The sequence below is a fragment of the Citrus clementina genome, unplaced genomic scaffold (assembly GCF_000493195.1).
Source record: "Citrus clementina cultivar Clemenules unplaced genomic scaffold, Citrus_clementina_v1.0 scaffold_8, whole genome shotgun sequence".
In the NCBI taxonomy this organism is placed as follows: Eukaryota; Viridiplantae; Streptophyta; class Magnoliopsida; order Sapindales; family Rutaceae; genus Citrus; species Citrus x clementina.
In genome coordinates, this window is record NW_006262022.1 from 23,701,810 (window position 1) to 23,722,521 (window position 20,712).

General features: G+C 39.2%; 4 protein-coding genes across 4 annotated transcripts; 1 reads left to right on the forward strand and 3 right to left on the reverse strand.

Moving 5' to 3' along the window:
- The first annotated feature begins 1,805 nt into the window (after positions 1-1,805).
- LOC18035661 (transcription factor LUX) lies at positions 1,806-5,362 on the forward strand. The gene is made up of 3 exons (XM_006424817.2): positions 1,806-3,311; positions 3,695-3,739; positions 3,850-5,362. The coding sequence occupies exon 1, from the start codon at positions 2,150-2,152 to the stop codon at positions 3,284-3,286; it is 1,137 nt and encodes a 378-aa protein (XP_006424880.1). The 5' UTR covers positions 1,806-2,149; the 3' UTR covers positions 3,287-3,311; positions 3,695-3,739; positions 3,850-5,362.
- A 515-nt stretch (positions 5,363-5,877) lies between these two features.
- On the reverse strand, positions 5,878-8,006 carry LOC18034518 (pentatricopeptide repeat-containing protein At5g59600). The gene has a single exon (XM_006424820.2). The coding sequence runs from the start codon at positions 7,997-7,999 to the stop codon at positions 6,272-6,274; it is 1,728 nt and encodes a 575-aa protein (XP_006424883.2). The 5' UTR covers positions 8,000-8,006; the 3' UTR covers positions 5,878-6,271.
- A 347-nt stretch (positions 8,007-8,353) lies between these two features.
- Positions 8,354-10,402, reverse strand: LOC18033762 (L-type lectin-domain containing receptor kinase IV.1). The gene has a single exon (XM_006424821.2). The coding sequence runs from the start codon at positions 10,367-10,369 to the stop codon at positions 8,354-8,356; it is 2,016 nt and encodes a 671-aa protein (XP_006424884.1). The 5' UTR covers positions 10,370-10,402.
- A 6,676-nt stretch (positions 10,403-17,078) lies between these two features.
- Positions 17,079-19,330, reverse strand: LOC18034497 (L-type lectin-domain containing receptor kinase IV.1). Its single transcript, XM_006424822.2, has one exon. The coding sequence runs from the start codon at positions 19,266-19,268 to the stop codon at positions 17,253-17,255; it is 2,016 nt and encodes a 671-aa protein (XP_006424885.1). The 5' UTR covers positions 19,269-19,330; the 3' UTR covers positions 17,079-17,252.
- Positions 19,331-20,712: the final 1,382 nt, after the last annotated feature.

Below are 20,712 nucleotides of genomic sequence, written 5' to 3' on the forward strand. Positions count from 1 at the left end.
GTGTGGTATCATTTTGTGGAAAGCATGACATTACTGTGCCTGATATGAGGGTTTGTTGTATGGAAGGTATAGGAACAAAAAGATTACGTTACAGTTGAGCATCATTATCACTTTAATATAGTTAATGTTGTAATAGATTTTCAATTGACAGAGTTAAAAACTAGGTTCCAAAGCAAACTATGGAACTCCTTACTCCAAGCTCAGCTTTGGATCCAATTGATGAGTTTAAATTATTTGATACAGATCGTATTTGTTATCTTGTTAAGAAATTTTATCCTTATGATTTCAGTGCAAATGAGATTCTTGCTTTGAGACAAGAGTTGGAACAATATAAGTTTGATGTGCTTTCTCATCCACTTTTTTCGAAAAGTTACTTCACTTTATGAGTTATGTCGACGATTAATTGAAATAAAAAAGTCGCAACACTATTTCTTGATTGATAGACTAATTCATCTAATGTTGACTATTCCAGTTTCTACAACCACAACAGAGAGTGTATTTTCAGCTATGAGCCTTATCAAGATATCACTTCGCAGTAAGATGAAAAATAAGTTTCTTTCAGATTATATGGTTGTCTATACTGAAAAAGAAATTACAAATACTATTGATTTAGATTGTATAATTGATTAATTCCATTGTTTGAAGTCTTGAAAAGTACAATTTTAGCAGTATTTTTTTGAAATAATTTTTTTTAAAACTTATTAGGTGTATTTTATTTTTTTACTTATGAAATTTTATGTTCACTTTATAATATAATTCTTTTTTTTAATTTAGTCTGGAGTACTTTAAAGTCTAGAGTCCACCCCTAGGCTTTGCCTAAACAAGGTAGTAAAAGGAGCAGTAAAAAAATAAAGTTGTATTCTACAACCAAAGCTAAAGAGAAAGTAAATAGCAAGATGGATGCGAAATGATTGAGTGAATTATTGAGACGGGAGATGTTGAAGCTGGGAATGGGAAATGGATTGGCGGCACTCGATGTTGAGATGTTGAGAGGAGAGTGATGGATGGTGAGAAGTTGAATGAGATTGGGGACAACTAGAGTAAGTTGCAGCAGCACATTCTGACTAAATTGGTTTTGGACAAGTTGTAGTCATCTCAAAGTGTATGAACAGGGACCTATTGTTTTATTATGGAATGAAGAGAATTGTTGTAATTTTAAGACTTTTATATTTAGAATTTTTTTTCAAGTACTTATAAATTTTTTAAAATATAATTTAAATTATTCGTAAAAAAATTAGTATAAATACAACACTAAATATAATATAATTAAAAATTAATATAATATAATATAATACAATACAGATTATGAAATAAACTCCGTATTCTTTCTCATTCGCAAAGAGCACGCACTTTGCTCTTTTCTTTACATCAGTTTAATTAATGAACGTGAACTTTCTGGTTTCGTTGTCTGAGATAGACTTGTACGCATCTTTAGCTTCATTTGTCTCAGGACATATACATACTCCATCGCAATACCCCAGGACGGATCCTCGCAAACGGTTCCATCTAACGATTCTCACATCATCTATTCGTTAGGCAAACCAACCACATTTGATTCTGCTGCCACGACTCGTCCACTTTTCAGCCTCCAGCTGTCCGCAGCATCCTCTTTTCTTATTGGTCCATCACCACAAACCCGAATATTGAGAGTGTCATTAAGCTCAAAGAGCGAAGTCGGTGTTCCAAAAAAATGAGAAAAGTTAGCCGCACGAATTTACCCAGACACCCATCGAGGATGCTCCTAATACGCAACCAATAGGAAGGGTACTTTAGTAATCAAAGAAATCTCGCACGGTGGGTTCTACCCAATGAGGCGGTGGATTACTTAGGTGTTGAAATGTGATTGGGATGGTCACAGGTGGCGATCTGCTACAGCGAGTAGGAGCTATAGAAAGAGTGATATTGATTTCCAAGGGAAAGATATTTAGAGGATCAAAAATATCTGGCTGAGTCGTCCACGTTGGCAGCCGATACACGATCGATCTGGAATCAGATATTGCACTTTTTCTCATCTCTTTTTGCTCTTTTCCTTTACTCCACCGAGAAAATTTCACTGTCGTTCCCCCCCCATTTTCTCTCCTCCGAATCTTCCCCTTAATTAATATCTCAGATCTTACAAGAGAAAAATTATTTAATTTTGATTAAAAAAATGGGCGAAGAGGTGAGGATGACGGAGTATGAAGTTAACGATAAGGGAGACTATAACGGCGATGACGAGAGGATACCAGAGTGGGAGATGGGATTGCCTAATGGAACAGATCTAACGCCGTTATCACAGTCGTTAATTCCGCCTGAACTGGCTTCCGCTTTTAGCATCTTACCCGTACCTTGCCGAACGCACCTCGACGTGAACCGCGCGTCGCAGACCACGCTCTCCTCGATTCGTGGCAGCCGCGCGCACTCGCTCTCATCGACGGACAATAACAATAGCAATAACTTAAAGACCTTAACGGAGAATCGCGACCCGATGGTTACCGAAACGGAAGAACAGGACCAAAACGGGTCGTTTGCGGACTCGAGGTCGAAGTCAAGGAGACCGGATTGTACGGAGGAGGCGGATTCGGCGCTGAGGACGGACAATTCGAACGAGGATCCGTCGGCGAGGACTCTGAAGCGGCCGCGTCTGGTGTGGACCCCGCAGCTGCACAAGCGATTCGTTGACGTGGTGGCGCATCTAGGGATTAAGAACGCCGTGCCGAAGACGATCATGCAACTGATGAACGTCGAGGGATTGACCCGCGAGAACGTCGCGAGCCACTTGCAAAAGTACCGCCTTTACTTGAAGCGGATGCAAGGGCTGTCGAACGACGACCCGTCGTCGTCCGATCACCAGCTGTTCGCGTCAACGCCGGTGCCGCCCCAGTGTTTGCCTTACGAGAGTACCAACGGCGGGCCCCATGTAGGCCACCTCTGTAACAGTAACAATAATAACAATAATGGGAGTATTAATAATAACAATAACAATAATGATGGAAATAGTAATAATGGGAGCGGTAATAGTGGACACGTGGGGATGGCGGCGTACGGTGCTCCCGCGGGGATGATGACGGCGCCGATGTATGGGATGATCAACCATCAAGGGTTTCATCATGGACACGGGTTTGACCCGAGTATGTACAATATGAATATGAACATGGGCATGGGTATGAATATGAATATGGGGATGAATAATATGATGCATCAGCAGAGAGACTGGTCTGTGAATAAGCACGGGTACGGGCACGGGCACGGGCAGGGGTCGGTTGTGTCATACCCGCAGCATGTGGCACCTTCCAGTGATAAATGAAATTTCTGTTCAAGCCTTGGAAAAGGTTATTTTTATTTCTAATTATATGATTTAATGTAATGTATGCTATTTATTGCTCTGTAGTTTGAAATACATCATTTAAAAAATTTTGATCATGGATGCAAGTTCAATAATAGTAACTTCTAGGCGAATGGTCTTAAATTGGATTGCAGAATGGATTAAATGCCAAATTAGTGTCTACAGTTAGATTTGTTAGCAACTAGCAAATTCATTTTGCTAGCCAAATTCAAGAATTAACAAATTAATGCTGTGTTTGCCAACTTTCTCTGCTACTAGTTCATTTGTTATGATTGCATTGCATCCATTCTTACATGTACAGATGGTTTTGCTATGTGCTTTTAAGTGATTAGGCTTGTGTTCTTGAATTTTCTAATAATGAACTTACAGGTTTGAAGCTTTCCTTTCATAGCAAGATATTAACACGGACACCAGGTTATCTGCGTCTTTCTCTCAGTTAATTGTTTATTGATTTTATCAGACTTGATATATTAGGCTGCAGTAGCAGGAGAATGCTTATTTATTTATTCTCTTTAATCCTTCAGGTTAAATTGCCTGAGCTTGAGCAACTTGTTTAGAACTTTTGGAAGTGGCGGGCTGGGTACTGAATTCACATGAACTATATTGAGAACACTTCTAGTGTGTATTTCTAACATGATTTGGAGTAGGGTGTGGATCAGCAAAGCTTGCAGCATCCTCTGTCTTAGTAGATCTATTCTATTATTTGCCTGATTGCGGGGCAAGGTTCCTAGCATACCAGTTAAAGTCTACCTAGATGAAAACAAGTTTTAAAGTACATTCTTAACTTGTTCTTTCTTGATAAATGTCATTAACTTCTGTGCTTTTCCGCATGTAAAACTTCTTTTTCGGCATCAAACCTGAGTTCATAAAAGGTTTACACAAACTAAAGCAAATTTTATAAGGTAGTCTACCATGCTGGGCATTGAATTCATCACCTTTTCATCACTTCTCTCTTTTGAGATTTCTTTATTCTTTTCCCATGCTATTGAAAGGAAGCTGATTATTTATTAAATTCTTTTTTATGTTGATTCTTTGGCCGACTAACATGTGCTTAGTGAAATGAAATATGAGATTCTTCTTATCAGGGTATATATTCCTGAATTTACCGAGTTGTAACATGCATGTGTAAGTATCTTCTATGACGAAGTTCTGATCATGCTCTTACATTTTTGTTAACTTTCGTTAAGGAGGTTAATTTACAAGTATTCTGGGCCACATTTCAGCTCTGCTGGTTTTCAGCAGCAGATTACTTCTTGCAATATGAGCTCTCAGCAACTTGTTAGGAGTAGGTTTTAGCTAGCCGCTTTCTTATTAGTAGTAAGATAGCTTTGGAACCCTATGCAGGGTTTTCAATCGCATTGTTCCAGAGCAGAGTATGCCATTAGAATCTTTGACAGAATATATGAAAATTTGAGGAAAGATGCATGAAAATCCCACTTCAATTTGCTGCTAATGCTAATTAGCCAATTAAGATGTGTCACTTCGGGGTAATTGAAGTCTGCAACAATTTTGTCTGATCCCTTAATTCTTCCACAGCCTAAGGCCTTTGAACGCTAGTAAAATTTATCCTGTTTCTGCTGTGGTTTGAATTAACCTTGACTTAGAAACATCTCTGTTGGGTGATGGACCTTATTGCATTATTGTCAATTCTGATGTTTTTGTATGTTTGCCTCTCCAGTTGTAAGATGCAGACGGTTGCCAAGCAGAGTTGTGTCAGATTTTAAAAAGAACTTTTTAGTTAGTTGTTTAGGACTACTTTATTTGTCTTTTTGAACAAATTTGTAATATTTATAGTGGATGAGAAGGGGAAGAGCAAGTAGTGTAGTACACATGTAGTTGAGGGATGCCAACTTAAGAGTTAATTGGCTGATGCTATTAGAAATTTTGTTTTCTTTCTTCAGTATCAGTCAGTGCTTTGATGCCAACATATGGCATGCTTATCCGACACCTTGTGAGGCCATCAGGAAAGAAAAGCCAGATGTGTGCTCAGACTTAACTTTTTTCTTTGGTGACGTTTTAGAGTACCTAGACAACAGAGCTTTCTTTATATCTATGGCTGCAAATGGTAAAAAATGGTTGATGAATGAATCGGCGGTTCCTGATGACTTTTAATAAATGAAAAATGCTGGATGATGTTGAATTAAAACTTAAAAGAAAGGATTCTTTATCCATCCAAAAAGAAAAAAAGGATTCTTTAATAAAAGCAGAAAACTTTACGTCAAGTTATTATTTTAATAATCTTTTTTCTAAAGGTGATTGAAAGAGGAAATGGCTTTTCGGCTGTTGAGTGGGTTCTAGGAGAGCATTTTTAAAAGATTTTATTAATTTTATTTTTTAAAATATTTATTTAATAAAAAATAATAATAATATATTATTCTCTAAAAATTTTAAATATAAATAAATTAATATTATTTTAATCAAATAAATTAAGATATCACAATAACTTTGATCTCTATCAGAAAATCTCTGCAGTTCTTTTACATCACTCTGCCCGTCATGGTTGGTTCTTTCGAATGCTCGTTGAAATCGATCTTACGATCAATCAATCAATCTTACGATCAATCAATCAATCTAAATCTTGGAGGAAAAGTAGGCATTTCGTTGTGTAAACCAAGAAAATGGCCATTGGCTAGAGAACGAGAAGTCATGAAATTCATCGGGGTAAATAATAGAACTGGTGATCAGCGGACCGCATGGACCTGCCAACTTCCTCATAACTTTGGTGGCGCTGCAATCTAAGCTCTTGTGAACAACTGTTGAAATTTACTAGCAACATAGGCCTTCTTTATCTGCTGTGGTTCCGTGAGGCGACCGTTGTTACTTTTTCAGCAATGCGAACTGGAACAAAGCCGAAGACAAGACAAGGGCAGCAATGTTGATCATCCGTGACTCTTTCTTTCAGTTTTGGATAATACTAAATAGGCTGTGTAAAAAGCTCTTTGCATATCATGCACCCTCTATCCAACTGCACCCAGGAAATTTTCTCAATTTTCTTTTCTTCATCATCTTTTTCAACCTTGTCACCTTGCTCCACCTCCCAGCATTGGCATATAAATCCGTTAACAACATATTGTTAGCTGCACTCTCAGGTTCAAGCTCTGACAAATGCTTAGCTGCTATTTCGGCAAGTTCTATATTCCCATGATTCTTACATGCTCCTAATAATGCTCCCCACACAAATAGGTCGGGCTCAGTCGACATTGTTTTGATCATTTCATATGCCTCAGTTAGTCTTCCAGCTCGACCAAGAAGATCCACCATGCATGCATAATGCTCTGTTCTTGGAATAATTTTGTATTTTTCTTGCATCATATTGAATAGCCTTTGTCCTAGTTCAACCAATCCAGCATGACAACAAGCAGTGAGAACCGCTGTGAAACTCAGGTGATCATGCTTCTTTCTCTCTTCCATCTGATTAAAGAGCTCAATCGCTTCATCGCAATACCCATGGTTCGCACATCCAAAAATCATTGAGTTCCAAGTAACCGTGTTCCTCTCGGACATCTTATCAAACAAGGTTCTTGCTTCAGATATAAAACCACACTTCGCATACATGTCAACAAGCGCACTCCTCACGTGCAAATCACCTTCCACTCCTATCACAATAGCACACCCATGAATCTCCTTGCCACGCCTCATGTTTGCCGCACTTGCACAAGCAGGCAGGATACTACTAATTGTTGCCGAAGTTGGACAAAACCCTTGACTCAACATCTCCTTAAATGTATCAAATGCCTCGTCATTACAAAAATTGTGCACCAGCCCGGATATAACCGAGGTCCAAGACACAACATCAGGCTCAACCCCATTAGCACGCATCAACTGAAATAGCTTAGAAACCATCACTTGGTCGCCTCTATTCGAAAACCCCGCAATTAACGTATTCCAAGTAACCACATTAGGCTTCACTCTTGGTGTTCCAATTTCTTCTACCAAATTCAATGCTTCAGTCGCAAGTCCGCGTTGTACATACCCTGAAACCATAGCATTCATTGCCACTATATCTTTCTCAACCATCTCATCAAAAACTTTTTTGGCCTTTTCGACGCTCCCACATTTGGAGTACATATCAATCAATGAACTAACAACAAATGCATCAGTTCCAAAAGAATGTTTTAACACTAAGCTATGTATTTTCTCTCCAGTGCTTATATCAGACAAATGCCCACACGCTTTTAACACACTGGGAATGACAAATATGTTTTGCTTCAGACCTTGAATATGCATTTCATGAAACACAGTTACTGCTTCCTGATGATAGCCACGTCGAGCATAGGCCCCGGTGAGGGCAATCCAACGATGGATATTTGTTTTAGGAATTTCATCAAACAACATACGAGCATGGTGTATGTTTTGACACTCTGTGTAGAAAGTTATGAGCTTGGTGGCTATTTGGGTCAAACGAGCCAAGCCACTGACGATCAGTTGTGCATGGAGTATTTTACCAGATTGCAACGCTCGATCACGAATGTAGATTTCGATCCGTTCACTGTAAGCTGTGGGCGATAAATGGAATGAACGGCTGATGATGGGCATTTTATAATGGGCCTCGATAAATATGCCGTTGATGAGAGGTTTTCCAGCATCAGAAGCTGACTTCGAGCAAGAAATCACCAGTTGCGTTCCACTCAAAAGAGCAAAGTATATACGACGTATGGAATAGAAGTCGTTCATAGAGAGAGTGAACTGGAACGGTTTGTCTCTTATAGGAAATAGACATGACCGATATGTCATTTGTTGTGAAATAAACTATACGACAAGTCATACATAATCGTTAACCACGACTGACAAATTGCATAATTTAGATAACCCAATAAAAGCCTTCTTAATTAGCTTGTTTCGTTGCGTCTTGTAGAGAGTTACAGAAAATGCCAACTGGGATTGGGTCCTGGTTTTGATATCAAAGCAGAATGAGTTTGATTGCTTTTGTTTATTATGAATTATTATCTTAGAATACAGTACAACGCCTCATATAGTTACAGGAATTTTCCCCATCATACTCTTGGCAAATTTTGAAAAATTGTTGGTTCAGCGGCCAACTGTGAGGATTGAATCAATGGTAGACATTGTGGCAGAACTATTTCCGGAGAACGCATCATTACTTGCCGAAAATGGAGCAATAAGAGTGCTATCACGTGGTATATCTGGCAATGTAGCGTTACCATCAAGATACTGCATCACCTGCCTCATGTTAGGCCTAGCTTCTGGCTTCGGGTGTGAACAAAACAGGCCAAGTTTCAGAACCAACTCCATTTGCTCTTCTTCATAAATGCCCTCCAGTCTTGAATCACTGGCATCAAGAATAGCTCCTTTCTTCCAGCAATCACTGACCCAATCAACCAAATTTACCATTTCCATTGATCCTTGTTGCTCGATAGGCCTCCTTCCACTAGCCACCTCAAGCATAAAAACCCCAAATGCGTATACATCTGTGCTAGTACTTGCCTTCCCAGTTCTCATCAGCTCTGGAGCCATATACCCAAAAGTTCCTACCAGCTTAGTAGTTTGTGGAATGGTGTCGTGATCATATAACCTGGCAAGGCCAAAATCTCCTAGCTTTCCATTCAAATCAGCATCTAAAAGAACATTTGCTGGTTTTATGTCTCTATGCAGAACAACTTGTTCCCAGTCTTCATGGAGGTAAAGGAGGCCAGAAGCTACTCCTCTGATAATTCGAAACCGCTGATACCAACTAAGGCTGGGTTTTATGTTGGTATGCAAGATTTTGTCGAGGCTCCCATTAGGCATATAATCATAGACCAATAAAAATTCTCCCTTTCGCCTACAATAGCCACGGAGTTTCACCAAGTTTCTATGCCTTAGCCTTCCCATGCTTACAAGCTCAGCTACAAATTCCTTCATCCCTTGTTTCGAATCATGAGAAACTTTTTTGACAGCGATTTCCACATTAGAAACAAGAACTCCCCTATAAACCTTTCCGAAACCTCCTTTTCCAATAACATCTTTGTCTTTGAATCCTTTAGTTGCTTTATAAAGATTCTTGTATGTGAACCTTTGGGGACCGTATTCTTTTTCCCAGTCCTCGTACACTTCTTCGTATCTTTTGTTCCTCACAATGTAGACAGCTGCACCTATGGTTATCAGCACAACTAATATGGCTATAAGTGAAACAGAAATTACCAGTTTTAGTTGTGGTTTGTCATTTGCTTTTGCGCGTGATCGAGGAAGATGGGGAAGTCGAGGAAGAGATGAAATATCAAGGTTTAGTGCTGGCCCACTTCTGTTGAAGCTCCATCCGAGAACGTAATGGCTACCTTTAAGGCTGCCAGTTGATGCAGAGAAACCAACATACATAGTTTCCAAAAGAATGTGAGAAAGATTTATCGCTTTTGACAAGAGAGGCTTGGTTGGTTTTGGGATTGACATTGGAGCTAATGTTACATTGAGCAAATTTTCAGCTCCATCATAGCTTATCCATATTTGAATTGGATCTCCACTTATGAGCTCCAATGTTTTGTTCATCCCTTCTCTATCAGAAAAGTAAGCTGCCGGAGCAGATTCAAGAGATATCAGGCTGTTGACATCGATTCCCACATGGTTATCATCTATGTCATCAAAATCAAAATTTTGAACAGTATCAAGCTCTATTGCCAATATATGGTTTGTAGATTGACCATTGTTTGAAGCATTGAAGAGTCCCAAGTATTCACTTGGAGAAGCTTCGGCTTTTCTGAGGTCCTTAGACGGCGAGATAACAAAAGCCATGCCCTGCCCACTAAAGGAAAGCAGTTCTGGAACAATGGCAAATACAAAGTTGGAGCAAAATGATAGAGATTCAGAGGAAGATGTGTTGAATTTTATTGGGAATCGGTAGAAAGCATGGCCTTTTTGTTGCGAGTTGACAGTGTTAGTTAGCTGCAATAGACCATTGCTATGCACTGACGCGAGTCCATCTCTTTGCAGTTGAGGATCTTCATTGAAGCCGTGATAGATGAACTGGTTTACATTTTGGGCCAAGGCCGAGAAAATGAAGGATACGCATAAAAGCACACAAAAGTAAAATGATCTTGGAGCTGCACCCATTTGAGGAAATGAAATTTTGCTACACTGGAGATACTCTTTGTTGCTGAAACTTGAAGACTGTAATATCAATTTTCAGAGTTACTGTAGTCACATTGAATATGAAAAAGAGTCAAAGAGTTTTTTATTCAAACAAGATGAGGGTACACTGAATTTATGTCCCAGTGTGAGTTGAATGTTCGAGATGACAGAGCGGAAGCAGAAAACTGTCAATCATTTTAGGCGCCATATCTTCACATTAGTTTGAATAATTGAACGCAGGGTTGCATCATAACATCTGAGTAAGTCCCAGATTTGAAAAATGCCATCAAGACAGTAATATTAAATTGCAATAAGCATTGAAATATTTGCTAGTACACTCACCTGGCAGGGTCACCCAACTTGCTTTCGCTGTTATCCTCAAGTCATTTTGAGCTTTTGTGGTTTGCAGCGTGGATTTTTGTGCTAGTCAAAACATACAAGTCATCATTCTTCATTTTTTCCACCTGCTTTCAAAGAAAATGCACTCCTCTAAGTTCTAACCTGTACCCAAATGACAACCCACTCGGTTTATGATCCGTTTGAAATTGAGGTTCAGCAGTTATAACTTAAAAAATATAACATTAAAATATTTAGTAAATACTAATTACTGTAACTTATAAATTATGTTAATATATTTTTTCACTTAAATGATGAAAATTTATTACATATTATATCTTTAATAATTTTGTCAAAACCATTATTTAAAATTTATATTTACTTCATATTATTAACTTTTGTTTCATAATTATATATATATATTTTTTCCAGCAACTATAACTTAAAAGCTGCATTATCTCAATCCCAAATTGGTGCTTAGTCTCTTTATAATGTTAGGATGAGTTGGAGTGCATGGTAAGCTACAATTGGTAACTATTTTAAATTTGAAAAAAAATATAAAGAAAACCACGCAGCCAACGTCATTGAATTGAGGGCATAGTACAGTGTCAGGCTCAACCGTCAAGATGAGATTTGTAGATGTTAGAAAATTAAGATTTCTCCCCAAATCACTCTAACTAATTTGTCAAGCAACATATCAATAGAAAAATTAAATTAAGAATAATATTAATTCCATAACACAAGATTTACGTGAAAAACTCTAAATCCGGAGAAAAACTACGGCCGTTGTCAAAAAGACAACTAAAGAAAAATACTCACTATATAGAAAATTATTACAACTACACTATCAGAAATAATTTTCTCTCACCCAAGCCCCAAATACACCTAAAACTCTCAATTTAAGAATAATTATATTCAACTCTCAAATTCTCTCTAAATACAAGAGGAAATGTATTATTTGGGATGATAAAACTTATGAAATGCTCTCTTATTTATAACTAAATGGATAGTACTGATCAAACCGTGTCACTATTCATGCCGTGTTACTATTCATACTGCGTGGTCAAATCGTATTACTGTTCACCACGTGGTCAAACCCTGTTCTTAACAGTAGAGCGGCCATTGTTTGAGTCCTAAATAATCAGCTCTGATAGCCATCCGTGGGCGCCAGAACTGGTAATATTTGGATTAATGGCAAATGCAAAATTTGAGGAGAATTAAAGAAATAGATTGGGAGGAAGATGTGCTGAATAAATCCCATCATTTGCACTGAAGCGATTTAAGATGAACCACTCTGTTGATGCGAGATTCTGGTTGTCCTCGTTCTACGACCAGGGTCTCTGCTCGATCAACTTCACCACGACCAGGATCTCTCCTCGTAAAGCTTCTTCTCCAGAGGTTCCTGCGCACACAAACAGGTCAGAGTACGCCGGTTGTTTTCCCGGCGCAAACCCTCCGACGCTCAAGTCAGATATGAAGGTTCGGGGAACGCTTGCCTCAGATCTTATGGCTTTTGGGTAGTTTTCTCTTCTTTAGAATTGCTTTTATCTCTCTTCTAATCTCAAAATTGCTAACCTTTTTACCTTCGTTGGCTACCTTTTTATAGGCTTCCTCTGAATCCCAGTTTTCCGCAGTCTACGCCCGTTATCCTCCCACCTCTCGAACGTGGATTCCCCATTTCCGTAGTCGTGGGTGGTTGCGTGGCCTTCGTGCCTAGATTCTCGGGCTGGAGAGCATGCCTCGCCAACTGTCGTTGACCGGGTCTCCTCGAATCAACCCTTAGCAAGAATACAGCAGGAATGGCTTTATGCTTCTTACAGGAAATTGGCCTCGCGGATGACGTGCTCGTGGATGAGCAGGATATTCCTGCCCCTGTTCCCCTGTTCCCTGGCTCTTACAGGACACACCTGCTCGCAGACTTCTGCCACCAAACATCTGCCTATCACGTCTGGTCTCGTCGGAGTATTTTCCTCAAACACCGGTCCCCCAGTTTCTAGTGTTGAGAGTGAAACGAATCAAGACTGGAAACTTTGATGGTCTACTCGCCTTCGCTTGGTCGAGCAGATCCTAGCACGCCTGGCTTCTGGTCTCGCCATAAACAGGCTTTGAGACTTGGTGAGCCTTTGCATGCACTAGTAAATTCTTCAATGCTTGGGATTCTGCTCGCCTTCTCGTGGTCGAGCAGATCCTGGCACGCTTGGCTTCTGGTCTCGCCATAAACAGGCTTTGAGACTTGGTGAGCCTTTGCATGCCTTGAAAAATTTTTCGAATGCTTTGGAGTCTGCTCGCCTTCGCGTGGTCGAGTAGATCCTGGCATGCTTGGCTTCTGTCTCGCCATAAAACAGGCTTTGAGACTTGATGAGCCTTTGCATGCCTTAGTAAATTCTTCAATGCTTGGAATTCTGCTCGCCTTCTCGTGGTCGAGCAGATCCTGGCATGCTTGGCTTCTGTCTCGCCATAAAACAGGCTTTGAGACTTGGTGAGCCTTTGCATGCCTTAGTAAATTCTTCAATGCTTGGGATTCTGCTCGCCTTCTTGTGGCCGAGCAGATCCTGGCATGCTTGGCTTCTGTCTCGCCATAAAATAGGCTTTGAGACTTGGTGAGCCATTGCATGCCTTAGTGACTTCTTCGATGCTTGGGGATTCTGCTAGCCTTCTCGTGGCCGAGCAGATCCTAGCATGCTTGGCTTTTGTCTCGCCATAAACAGGCTTTGAGACTTGTCGAGCCTTTGCATGCCTTAGATGATTTTTTCAAAGCTTGGGATTCTGCTAGCCTTCTCGTGGCCGAGCAGATCCTGGCATGCTTGGCTTCTGTCTCGCCATAAAACAGGCTTTGAGACTTGGTGAGCCTTTGCATGCCTTGGATGATTTCTTCAAAGCTTGGGATTCTGCTAGCCTTCTCATGGCCGAGCAGATCCTGGCATGCTTGACTTCTGTCTCGCCATAAACAGGCTTTGAGACTTGACGAGTCTTTGCATGCCTTAGATGATTTCTTCAAAGCTTGGGATTCTATTAGCCTTCTCGTGGCCGAGCAGATCCTGGCATGCTTGGCTTCTGTCTCGCCATAAACAGGCTTTGAGACTTGACGAGCCTTTGCATGCCTTAGATGATTTCTTCAAAGCTTGGGATTCTGCTAGCCTTCTCGTGGCCGAGCAGCTCTTGGCATGCTTGGCTTCTGTCTCGCCATAAACAGGCTTTGAGACTTGACGAGCCTTTGCATGCCTTAGAAATTTTTTTGGTTCCCAGTGACTGAATTTCCTCGACATTCTATCAATTGCAGGTTTTGATTTTACATGAACTTGCTTTGACGTAAAACATAAAAATAAAAGATAAAGAGCACGAGCAGAAATTGCTTTAAAATGTGAACAAGTCTTACTGGAAGTATTTTCGGAGGTGTGCTGCGTTCCATGGGCGTTTCACCTCGTGGCCGTCCGTGCGAACCAGCTTGTAAGCTCCGGGTCCCACCATCTGCTTGACTCTATATGGCCCTTCTTGTTTTCCACTCGGGTATCGAGGGATGTTATCTGCATTGCTTTCCTTGCTGCCGAGGAGTAGCAGCTTCTTGCGATCCTCTAGTCTCCTCGTACCACTCCAACTACCTCATTTACCCGGTACTTCAGAGCCAGATAGTGGTTGAACAGCACTGTTTCCTCTGCATTCGCCACCCCATTGTCCTCGTCAAAAATCTGCCTTACCGGGGACTGCTCTTCCTCTCTATGGAATTCTCCCCGTAGGGGTATGTTACCTCTCTCACCACCAAGTCTCCCGGTGGTTTGACTTCTCCTCGTACTACCGGGATCTGGTACCACTCCACCACCTCTCACCCTTTCTTCCTGGGTTACCCTTCGTTCGCTCCGCCGCTCATGCAGAATGGTTGTCAAGGACTCCATCTGTTTTTCCATCCGTTCCATCCGGTCGAACATGGCTTTTTCCCGTGCTTCACAGGCTATCTCCCTCAGTGTCACGGAATCGTTAAGCCTCATATCATCCCCTTGTGCACTACTTCCTCCTGCCTCCATTGCTTTTCAGTTACTTCCCTTCTTTTCTTGTTATCAACAGAAGTTTTTTGTTCAGCTCCCCACAGACGGCGCCAAAGTGTTGATGCGAGATTCTGGTTGTCCTCGTTCTACTACCAGGGTCTCTGCTCGATCAACTTCACCACGACCAGGATCTCTCCTCGTAAAGCTTCTTCTCCAGAGGTTCCTGCACACACAGACAAGTCAGAGTACGCCGGTTGTTTTCCCGGCGCAAACCCTCCGACGCTCAAGTCAGATATGAAGGTTCGGGGAACGCTTGCCTCAGATCTTATGGCTTTTGGGTAGTTTTCTCTTCTTTAGAATTGCTTTTATCTCTCTTCTAATCTCAAAATTGCTAACCTTTTTACCTTCGTTGGCTACCTTTTTATAGGCTTCCTCTGAATCCCAGTTTTCCGCAGTCTACGCCCGTTATCCTCCCACCTCTCGAACGTGGATTCCCCATTTCCGTAGTCGTGGGTGGTTGCGTGGCCTTCGTGCCTAGATTCTCGGGCTGGAGAGCATGCCTCGCCAACTGTCGTTGACCGGGTCTCCTCGAATCAACCCTTAGCAAGAATACAGCAGGAATGGCTTTATGCTTCTTACAGGAAATTGACCTCGCGGATGACGTGCTCGTGGATGAGCAGGATATTCCTGCCCCTGTTCCCATGCTCCCTGGCTCTTACAGGACACACCTGCTCGCAGACTTTTGCCACCAAACATCTGCCCATCACGTCTGGTCTCGTCGGAGTATTTCCCTCAAACACACTCTACATCTTGAGCCAAGACCAAGGAGATCAAAGGTACACCACAAAGTATAGAATAAACATAATGTGATGTAAGAGCTGCAGCCATTGTAGAAAATTCCCCCAAAAAAAATTCAAGTAGCCTGCTTTAATAATCTTAAAATCTCATAAACAAAATTTCCCAGTTTTTTAAAGAGACGTCAATCAACTAGAGCATTAGATAAACTAAAGAAGCAAGAGCCTGATAAGGGAAAATAACTGTCTCCATTTTGAACACAACTAGAAGATAATTTAATAAGAGGGTGCATTGAATATATGTGTGTGTGTGTTTTTGCTTTCAATACGAATATTCAGATGATGGATTATGAATAGTTAATTATTGCAGTGATAAATCAACAAGAAGGTCAATGAAGAAGCTAATAATTGAAGCAATGATAATATCTTTTAGAATTGTTGGAGTCAATGTTAACTAGTCATTGTCCTTGAATCACAGGTGGCATGTGGCTTTCTCATTCAATAAGGAATACTGAACGCCAGAGTCTTGGCAAATCCAAAACCATCGACAAGGAATGTTGTTTCAATTTATTTAATTATTTGGGCTAAAAAATGAAATTCAATTCTAGCTAGTTAACTAATGGATAAGCATGCCCAGCAGATTCTGTGCACCAGCCAAAACATTTATTGAAACCAAAACAATGGATGAGTGCATCAAAACATCATATAATTACCAGTAATCTCCACATGCTCAACTACCAAACCTGTGCGTAATGTGAAGTGCAAAACAATTTAACGTGCAAGCCATTCACTCATTCTCAACAAATTTTGGAATTGCTATTCTTGCAAAAGTTAGCAACTCTTTTGGTGACGGTGACGGTATAGCTTTCTTCATCTCACCATCCAAGGAGTTTAAAGCTATGGCAGCTGCATACTTGGGAATCTTCTGTATGACATGTATAAAAACCATGTGGGAATAGGAATTGATATGAATCTGCTCCACTCCAGCAGCATATTTTTCTGATACTGTAATGCTTTGGATAGAATTACTGGAAAAGAGGAGCTATCGTCGATTTCGATAGGCCTTTACTTGAAACAACAAATTGAAACAATTGGCATGGACTGCTGAGCTGATGGTACACTTTTGATGCTTTGTCACCAGCACTACACTACTGCAAAGAACATGATAAATCAACTGTTTCTGTTACTTGCTGTAAATGTGTTTGATTTTCTTTCAAGTGTCTGTGTCTTCAACTCGATGTATACAAGTACAAAAAAAAAACCAAATTATCATACCCGACAATATTTTTTCTCCAATACTTCAAGTGCAAGACAAGTGGCATCAATTTTAAAAAATCTCGATTTACAAGAAACAAAGAAACATAACTACTTCCAAAGCACAATTATATTGTTGATTTATCGGCCAAATGCGAGCATTGAATCAATTGTGGAACTAGGAAATAGGCATGACCGATAGGTCATTTTTTGTGAAATAAACTATACGACAAGTCATACATAATCGTTAACCATGACTGACAAATTGCATAATTTAGATAACCCAATAAAAGCCTTCTTAATTACGTTGTTCCATAGCGTCTTGTAGAGAGTTACAGAAAATGCCAACTGGGATTGGGTCCTGGCTTTGATATCAAAGCAGAATGAGTTTGATTGCTTTTGTTTATTATGAATTATTATCTTAGAATACAGTACAACGCCTCATATAGTTACAGGAATTTTCCCCATCATACTCTTGGCAAATTTTGAAAAATTGTTGGTTCAGCGGCCAACTGTGAGGATTGAATCAATGGTAGACATTGTGGCAGAACTATTTCCGGAAAACGCATCATTACTCGCCGAAAATGGAGCAATAACAGTGCTATCAGGTGGTATATCTGGCAATGTAGCATCACCATCCAGATACTGCATCACTTGCCTCATGTTAGGCCTAGCTTCTGGCTTCGGGTGTGAACAAAACAGGCCAAGTTTCAGAACCAACTCCATTTGCTTTTCCTCATAAGTGCCCTCCAGTCTTGAATCACTGGCATCAAGAATAGCCCCTTTCTTCCAGTAATCACAGACCCAGTCTACCAAATTTACCGTTTCCATTGATCCTTGTTGCTCTACAGGCCTCCTTCCACTAGCCACCTCAAGCATAAAAACCCCAAATGCGTATACATCTGTGCTAGTACTTGCCTTCCCAGTTCTCATCAGCTCTGGATCCATATACCCAAAAGTTCCTACCAGCTTAGTAGTTTGTGGAATTGTGTCATGATCATATAACCTGGCAAGGCCAAAATCTCCTAGCTTTCCATTTAAATCAGCATCTAAAAGAACATTTGCTGGTTTTATGTCTCTATGGAGAACAACTTGTTCCCAGTCTTCATGGAGGTAAAGGAGGCCAGAAGCTACTCCTCTGATAATTCGAAACCGCTGATACCAATTGAGGCAGGGTTTGATATTGGTATGTAAGATTTTGTCGAGGCTCCCATTAGGCATATAATCATAGACCAACAAAAATTCTCCCTTTCGCCTGCAATAACCACGGAGTTTCACCAAGTTTCTATGCCTTAGCCTTCCCATGCTTACAAGCTCAGCTACAAATTCCTTTATCCCCTGCTTCGAATCATGAGAAACTTTCTTGACAGCGATTTGCACATTAGAAGCAAGAACTCCCCTATAAACCTTTCCAAAACCTCCTCTTCCAATAACATCTTTGTCTTTGAATCCTTTAGTTGCTTTATAGAGATCCTTATATGTGAATCTTTGGGGACCGTATTCTCTTTCCCAGTCCTCATACACTTCTTCATACCTTTTGTTCCTCACAATGTAGACAGCTGCACCTATGGTTATCAGCACAACTAATATGGCTATAAGTGAAACAGAAATTACCAGTTTTAGTTGTGGTTTGTCATTTGCTTTTGCGCGTGGTCGAGGAAGATGGGGAAGTCGAGGGAGAGATGAAATATCAAGGTTTAGTGCTGGCCCACTTCTGTTGAAGCTCCACCCGAGAACGTAATGGCTACTTTTAAGGCTGCCAGTTGATGCAGAGAAACCAACGTACATGGTTTCCAAAAGAATGTGAGAAAGATTTATTGCTCTTGACAAAAGAGGCTTGGTTGGCTTTGGGATTGACATCGGAGCTAATGTTACATTGAGCAACTTTTCAGCTCCATCATAGCTTATCCATATTTGAATTGGATCTCCAATTATGAGCTCCAGTGTTTTGTTCATCCCTTCTCTATCAGAAAAGTAAGCTGCCGGAGCAGATTCATGAGATATCAGGCTGTTGACATCGATTCCCACATGGTTATCATCTATATCATCAAAATCTAAATTTTGAACAGTATCAAGCTCAATTGCCAATATATGGTTTGTAGACTGACCATTGTTTGAAGCGTTGAAGAGTCCCAAGTATTCACTTGGAGAAGCTTCTGCTTTTCCGAGGTCCTTAGACGGCGAGATAACAAAAGCCATGCCCTGCCCACTAAAGGAAAGCAATTCTGGAACGATGGCAAATACAAAGTTGGAGGAAAATGATAGAGATTCAGAGGAAGATGTGTTGAATTTTATTGGTAATCGGTAGAAAGCATGGCCTTCTTGTTGCGGGCTGACAGTGTTAGTTAGCTGCAATAGACCATTGCTGTGCACTGACGCGAGTCCATCTCTTTGCAGTTGAGCATCTTCATTGAAGCCGTGATAGATGAACTGGTTTACATCTTGGGCCAAGGCCGAGAAAATGAAGGATGCGCATAAAAGCACACAAAAGCAAAACGATCTTGGAGCTGCACCCATTTGAGGAAATGAAATTTTGTTACACTGGAGATACGCTTTGTTGCTGAAACTTAAAAGACTGTAATATCAATTTCAGAGTTACTGTCATCACACTGAATGTGAGAAAGACTCAAAAGAGTTATTTATTCAAACAAGATGAGGATAAACTGAGGTAGCGTTTACTTTTTTTTTTTTTTTTAATGTAGAGTTTACTTTTGGAAGTGGGATTTTTTTAATGTAGAGTTTACTTTTGTAAGAGGGAGTAGAAAGTGTTGATTTGTGTTACTTCAGTGTTTATTTGTAATTTTTAAAGGAGAGTGGAAATCTCACTCTGTGTGCTCAATTTAATCCACTCTCCCATATTTTTTTTATTTTTATATTTAAAATAAAATAAATAATATTTAATAAACTAGTATATTTATAAAAATAAAATAAATAATATTATATTTATTTAAATAATATTATTATATTATATTATAAATTATATTTATTAAAAAAAATAAACATACTTATTTTATTAAATTTAATAAAATAAAATAAATAATATTATATTTATTTAAATAATATTAGTATGTTATTTTATAAATTAAATTTATTAAAATAATAAATTAGAATTGGGAGTGTGTAATAGGAGTGGGAGTAAGGTGGCGTTTGTTTTTTAACTTAATGACTTAAAGTGACTTAACTTAATTAATTAAGTTAATTAGAGGTGTTTGTTTTTATAACTTAATGAGATTTTTTAGATAATTTTGACTTAATAAAATAAGCTAATTTTTTTGACTTTTTACTTAATGGAGAAATCTGAATTAAGCAAATTACTTGCTAATGTCAAAAATATCCATGTTTTATAATTTATTTTTCATGTCTATCCCAAAACTCACCCATAGATATTTACCCCACATAAAAATATTCCTATTTTTTCTTTCTTATATTATATACGATATATTTGAAATTTATGGTATTTTATATATTAAAATTTCAAAATAATTATGTATTCACTTGAATATAATTTTACTTATAAATGTTAAAATATTATGGTATTTAATATATTATTTATTTGACATTCAAATTTAATAAGGATATAAATGTAAAAGTACATATTTTCAGCTTTTTAAGTTGAAAAAAACAAACAACTTAATGCTTATTTTCCGAGATTTAGACGAAAAAACAAACATATTATTCAGATTCAGACATTCAGACCTATTCAGAATTCAGACTAATTTAGGTCTATTCAGATTTCAGATAAAAAAACAAACGCCACCTAAGTTTTTTACTTACACCGAAATGGAAGTATGGAATGGAGATTAGAATTCAATTTATGTGTTTATTTTGTCTTGGATTGAGAGTAAATTATTTAAAAAATTATAGTTTTTAATTACAAAGTTAATAAAAAATATATTTATTTTATTATACTTGTGAATTTATAATAATTATTAATATTCTTAATTATGTACATCACAATTTT

Excerpts from the sequence above, each read along its gene's own strand:
- LOC18035661 (XM_006424817.2), top strand. The coding sequence starts at position 2,150 with ATGGGCGAAGAGGTGAGGATGACGGAGTATGAAGTTAACGATAAGGGA.
- LOC18034518 (XM_006424820.2), bottom strand. The coding sequence starts at position 7,999 with ATGAACGACTTCTATTCCATACGTCGTATATACTTTGCTCTTTTGAGT.
- LOC18033762 (XM_006424821.2), bottom strand. The coding sequence starts at position 10,369 with ATGGGTGCAGCTCCAAGATCATTTTACTTTTGTGTGCTTTTATGCGTA.
- LOC18034497 (XM_006424822.2), bottom strand. The coding sequence starts at position 19,268 with ATGGGTGCAGCTCCAAGATCGTTTTGCTTTTGTGTGCTTTTATGCGCA.